The sequence below is a fragment of the Camellia sinensis genome, chromosome 4 (assembly GCF_055761805.1).
Source record: "Camellia sinensis isolate YWXY chromosome 4, ASM5576180v1, whole genome shotgun sequence".
Classification (NCBI taxonomy): domain Eukaryota; kingdom Viridiplantae; phylum Streptophyta; class Magnoliopsida; order Ericales; family Theaceae; genus Camellia; species Camellia sinensis.
Genome location: NC_138964.1, coordinates 217,986,943 through 217,991,759, shown reverse-complemented (window position 1 = coordinate 217,991,759; position 4,817 = coordinate 217,986,943). Strand labels below are relative to the sequence as shown.

The following is a 4,817-nucleotide window of genomic DNA, read 5'->3' as shown; positions in this document are numbered from 1 at the left end:
GTTATAAAACACAGAAATATATATATATATATATATATATATATATATATATATATATTAGCTACAAGGTGGTACGTACAGGAACCAAGTTCATTGAGTATGTTTTCGAAAATAAAACACAGAAAGTAGATACTCATTCATCAGAAACCGGTAAGCGGCAAAGATCAATCCTGACAGTCAAATTAGAGTTTTGTTTGGGGCCACATTTCACAGCAAAGGTGATAGGAAGGAGGTGTGTTTCATTGGTTGGAATTTAGGGGATTCGGGATTGTTGCAGGCAATCCAGAGAGACGGGTAAAATTGATCGAATTGCCATGGGACCTAATGGTTCACAATGACATGTATAGTGCAAAAGGTTTTGGGGGGAGCACAAGATGATACATGTCTTCAATTTTACAACATCTATAAATCCATTGATGTGTTGTGTGGGTACTAAAGAGTAAACAAAGTGGAAGCAGCTAATTTTCATGCACACACCACATGAAAATGAAATCATATCATATGATCAAACTCACCCAACCCAAAGATTGAAGTCGTCTCTTATTGTTCTGTTGACTTTGATCCTAATTATTTTGTCCCTTTTCAATGGCCTGTATGGCCTTGCCTAAAGTAGCATTCACAGATTTTGACTTTTTTTGTTTTTTTTAGGTTCTTTTTTTTCAAGTGCATTATATAATATATTGTCTAATATTCTAGTTTCATATATATTTTAATGAGAAATCCTTCTTTTGACTAAAAACGAGATGAATGGCAACAATATGATTAAAAGTTAAACAAGTTTCATAGCCCATTGTTACATAAAGTGAATCCGTAGCTTATGGAATTCACGTATGGTCAATCAAACAGAGCGTGCAAATTCCATAAAAAATAGTCAAGAATTCTTTTAGCTGTAACTTTCTTTGAAAAGGAATCATTAATATTTCATGTTTCAAATAATTATATAAACACAAACTTTTCAAAATATTAATTTTTTATATAAAAACTACAAACTTAGCCTAAAATAATTTTGTTTAGGCTACTCGAATTCGATTCGTATTTAGTTTTTTAAAATCAACTTATTAAATAAACAAGTCAAGTTTAAATATATTTTAAAATTTGTTAAATTTTATAAGCTCACCTCAAACTCACTTCAAAAAGTTTATATATACTATAAAACTATATAAAAAAAAAATAATAATAATACTCGAATTTAATTCATAATCAGCTTTAATCATTTGAAATCAACAAAATAAATAAATCAAACCTAAACACATTCTACAATTCAGCCTGGCTCAACTCATTTATGGCCATAGCTATAGTTTGTTGAGTTCCATAAGAAAACATACAAATATTATCACTAATTGTGTTGAAAGCACTTTTAAAAGAAGAAAAGAAAAAAAATAAGGATCCATGTGGAAGATATCAGTACGCGTTTGGGCATCCAATTCTCCTTTTGTCAAACTTCTCAGACCTCTCAACACCAACACAATTAGGACACCATCTCTAGCTTCTTGAACTCGGCTCCACATGATACATGTTCATCATCACAATTGATAACTTTTTGGAAAAGAGGGTCCAACATTATTAAGGAGTTTGGAAATTAAGGGGTTAAAAAAATGTTAACAATTGACATAATAGAGGCTTTGGTTAAGATAACAGAGGTTTATTTGAACAAAGATCACATGCTATGACCCACACAACAGCCAAGTTTTGAATCAAAAAGCCCTCATCACAACAAAGAAAAGTTTATGTCACAGTGCTTTCATGGATCCCACCACCACCACCACCAATGTCCCAAGACTCTTTAAAACTTAAAAAAGATGATTCCACACAAAAGATAATGCTCACACTATCCCAAAAAGGCTAAACAAAGGGATCAACAACAAAGATAAGGGAAAAAACAAAAAAATCAACACCACAAATTAACATATGGGGCATAAGTTCAAGAAACATCTTAAAGCTTTTAAAGGAAATGAGATGCAAATTGACACAAAGTGCCATGAAATCCTTTCAATAGCAAAAAATATTTAAATTATTTAACCATTTGCACTCTGGACCGCTGTTCAGAGAACAAAAGAGAGAGAAGAATAGGATTCCCACTAGCAACATGAAATTCGTCCTTCAAATCAATAGAGTTTTGTTTCCACTTAACATTTGAGGAATGTGGTGATTTAGATGATGTAACAATTTTGTGCTTCAAGAAAACATGTCCAAGCTAAAGAGATGAAACCTAGTAAATGAGAAATAGGATTTTCACTAGTGACATGAAATTCGTGCTTCAAATCGATTGAGTTTTGTCTTCACTAACACAATTGAGGAACATGGTGATTTAGACGATGTGACTATTTTGTGCTTGAAGAAAACATGTCCAAGGTAGAGTACCTCTCACTCCTTCTAGACATCCCTTTCGCTCTTCTTTCTCATCTAGTTTGTGCTAAATTGAAATACAAGTATGGCATCTTCACTCGCTCAAGTAACCAGGATGCCTCAAATGATAGGATGTGACAAAGCAGCCAAATACAATTTTATCAATATATGAGACATAAGACATTAGTAATTTATTTCTAAACTAAGAAAATGCTACTGAACCAAAATGAGCAAGAACACCCAAGGAAAAACGTGGCATTACAAGTTTTAACCAAAATGTAAAGTACACATATGTAATACCATAGCAATCATCAGATTTTTCAATCATCATCTCAAAAAATTTCAAAAACAAAGGCTAACAAGCTTCAATCAACTGTAAAGCAAATAAAGTACCTTTTTCATATCAAGAGAAAAAGGATTACTCATTGGGTTTCTGAAGAACTTGCAAATTTGCCCTTCTTAGACCACAGCCAAATCTTGGAAACAGAGTAGCTATCAGTTTTCGATCCAATACTAATCTTCTTCCCCTCCACATCATCCCCTTCAATTGTAGGATTGTTGTTGTATTCTATTCCTTTCACACGCTTCACATCACGACCTTCGCGATCAATGCTCAAGGGCACCCTAAGGTTTGTATCGCCAACCACATACTGATACGAACCCATTGAGTAACATCTTCTTGCATCCAAATTACTACTACTGGTCTCCCCTACATCTCTCTCCCCTGCACCATCATCTAATTTTCTGAACTTTCCAAGTCTCACGGGGATCACCCCCTTTTCGCGTATAATTTCCTCAACTTCTACCGTCTTTTGACTCAAAACAAACCCGTTTTCTCCATTACTAGGAAACCCATCATCTTCTCTCAAATCATCAAAATCAAATATTGGGTTTTCAATGTTGAGTCCAGGGGTAAAAAGGGTCCCTCTACAAAGAGGACATGTCGAGTTCGTTAGGAGCCAAGTATCTATACAATTGATGTGGAAGGCATGGCTACACATAGGAAGCAATCTCAGCTTGTCTTTCCCAGAAAATTCACAGAGACAAACAGCACAATCAAATGGCTCTTTAGAAGCACCCACTATCTCTTTGTACATGAAGACAGGTAGGGCATCTATAAAAGCTTGATCCAAACCAGAGTCATGAAGGTGAAAGAGTTGTTGTAGTTGTCTTTGGAGAGCATCAGAGGAAGAAACTTCTGGGTATCTATCATTAGATTGAGTTGAGGAAGTTGGGTGTTTCATGAGAAATCTAACAAGTAGGTGTAGAAGACCAGATATGAAAAACAGAACAGCTAAGATTATTATAATGAATAGAACAGCTGGGCTAATTCTAGTCCCAGATGAGGATGATGAAGAAGAGGATGGTTCCTTGTGAAAAGTATCACCATATGAGGATGGAGGAGACAGAGGAGGTGGGTACCCCAAAACACCATCTCTCTGGATGATTTGATGTTGAATCCAAGACATTTTCAAATGGGTATGCTCAAAAACCCATCTTTGATCTCTGACTTCTGACATTGAACAGATCATACCAGGACTACATACACTCATAAGAATCCTAAATCTTTCTTGCTCTTAGATCAGGGTTTTGTGAACAAACCACACTAAACCAAGCACTTCTCTCTTTCAATCCCATAGTTCACAACTTTCTTTGACCTTAGATTTAAGAGAAATTGAGTGGCTTTTTTAAGCTAGCTTTTATGATGCAATGGTTCCCTTTTTTTTTTTTTTATTGGTTTTCAGATGGAAAACCCATGTCACTGATTGTACACTAATAAGAAGATGACAGCATGAAATATTTAAGGTTGAAGGGTTTACCTACCTTGATTCTTAAGAAGCCACCATTAATGTATTTTCCAAAAGCTCTTCAGTGGGACCTACAAGTTGCAGAAGCAAAACCCTAAATTACATAGGCTTTCAGGGTAGAGGAAAGTGAAATAGGAATCCCCTCTCTTACCCTATAAAATACATATATGCATACACACACATACATATACAGAGAGAGAGAGAGAGAGAGAGAGAGAGAGAGAAGATGGGTTTTTTTGGGCGGTCTACCTTTAAATTGGGAGAATAAAAAAAAAGGCAAAAGTTAAACAGAGACAATGGTGGAACTGTGGAAGACAAAGGAAGCCAAAAAGAAACGATTTTGGAAGATTCACACGCGCCAAACAAGGGGTGTGAGAATGGTGGTCAACCATTAGCCAAGTGGGCCTGGGCTTCATTTACAGCCCATTTGTGGGTTGGGAACTCAAAAGAAGTCAGCTCTCTGCCTTCTCTCTGCCTTCTCTATTCATCAGTGCATAAATAAAGACAAAAAAAAAAAAAACAAACCAAACCTACTGCAAACTGATCTTCTTTTCTTTCTTTTTTTAAAATTTTCAAATTTTTATAAGAGTGAAATTAACAACCATAATATGAACCTTAAATGGGTAATTTTTGAAATTATGTACCTAGAGTTCTAAATCAAAT

General features: G+C 35.0%; 1 protein-coding gene across 1 annotated transcript; it reads right to left on the bottom strand.

The window, feature by feature from the left end:
• Nucleotides 1-1,188: 1,188 nt before the first annotated feature.
• On the bottom strand, nucleotides 1,189-4,452 carry LOC114294566 (RING-H2 finger protein ATL46). Its single transcript, XM_028238681.2, has 2 exons — nucleotides 2,740-4,452; nucleotides 1,189-1,536 (listed from the first exon to the last, which is right to left on the bottom strand). The coding sequence occupies exon 1, from the start codon at nucleotides 3,897-3,899 to the stop codon at nucleotides 2,769-2,771; it is 1,131 nt and encodes a 376-aa protein (XP_028094482.2). The 5' UTR covers nucleotides 3,900-4,452; the 3' UTR covers nucleotides 1,189-1,536; nucleotides 2,740-2,768.
• Between the last annotated feature and the right edge of the window lie 365 nt (nucleotides 4,453-4,817).

What these genes read in the sequence shown, in the direction of transcription:
- LOC114294566 (XM_028238681.2), bottom strand. Translation starts at nt 3,899, where the DNA reads ATGAGTGTATGTAGTCCTGGTATGATCTGTTCAATGTCAGAAGTCAGA.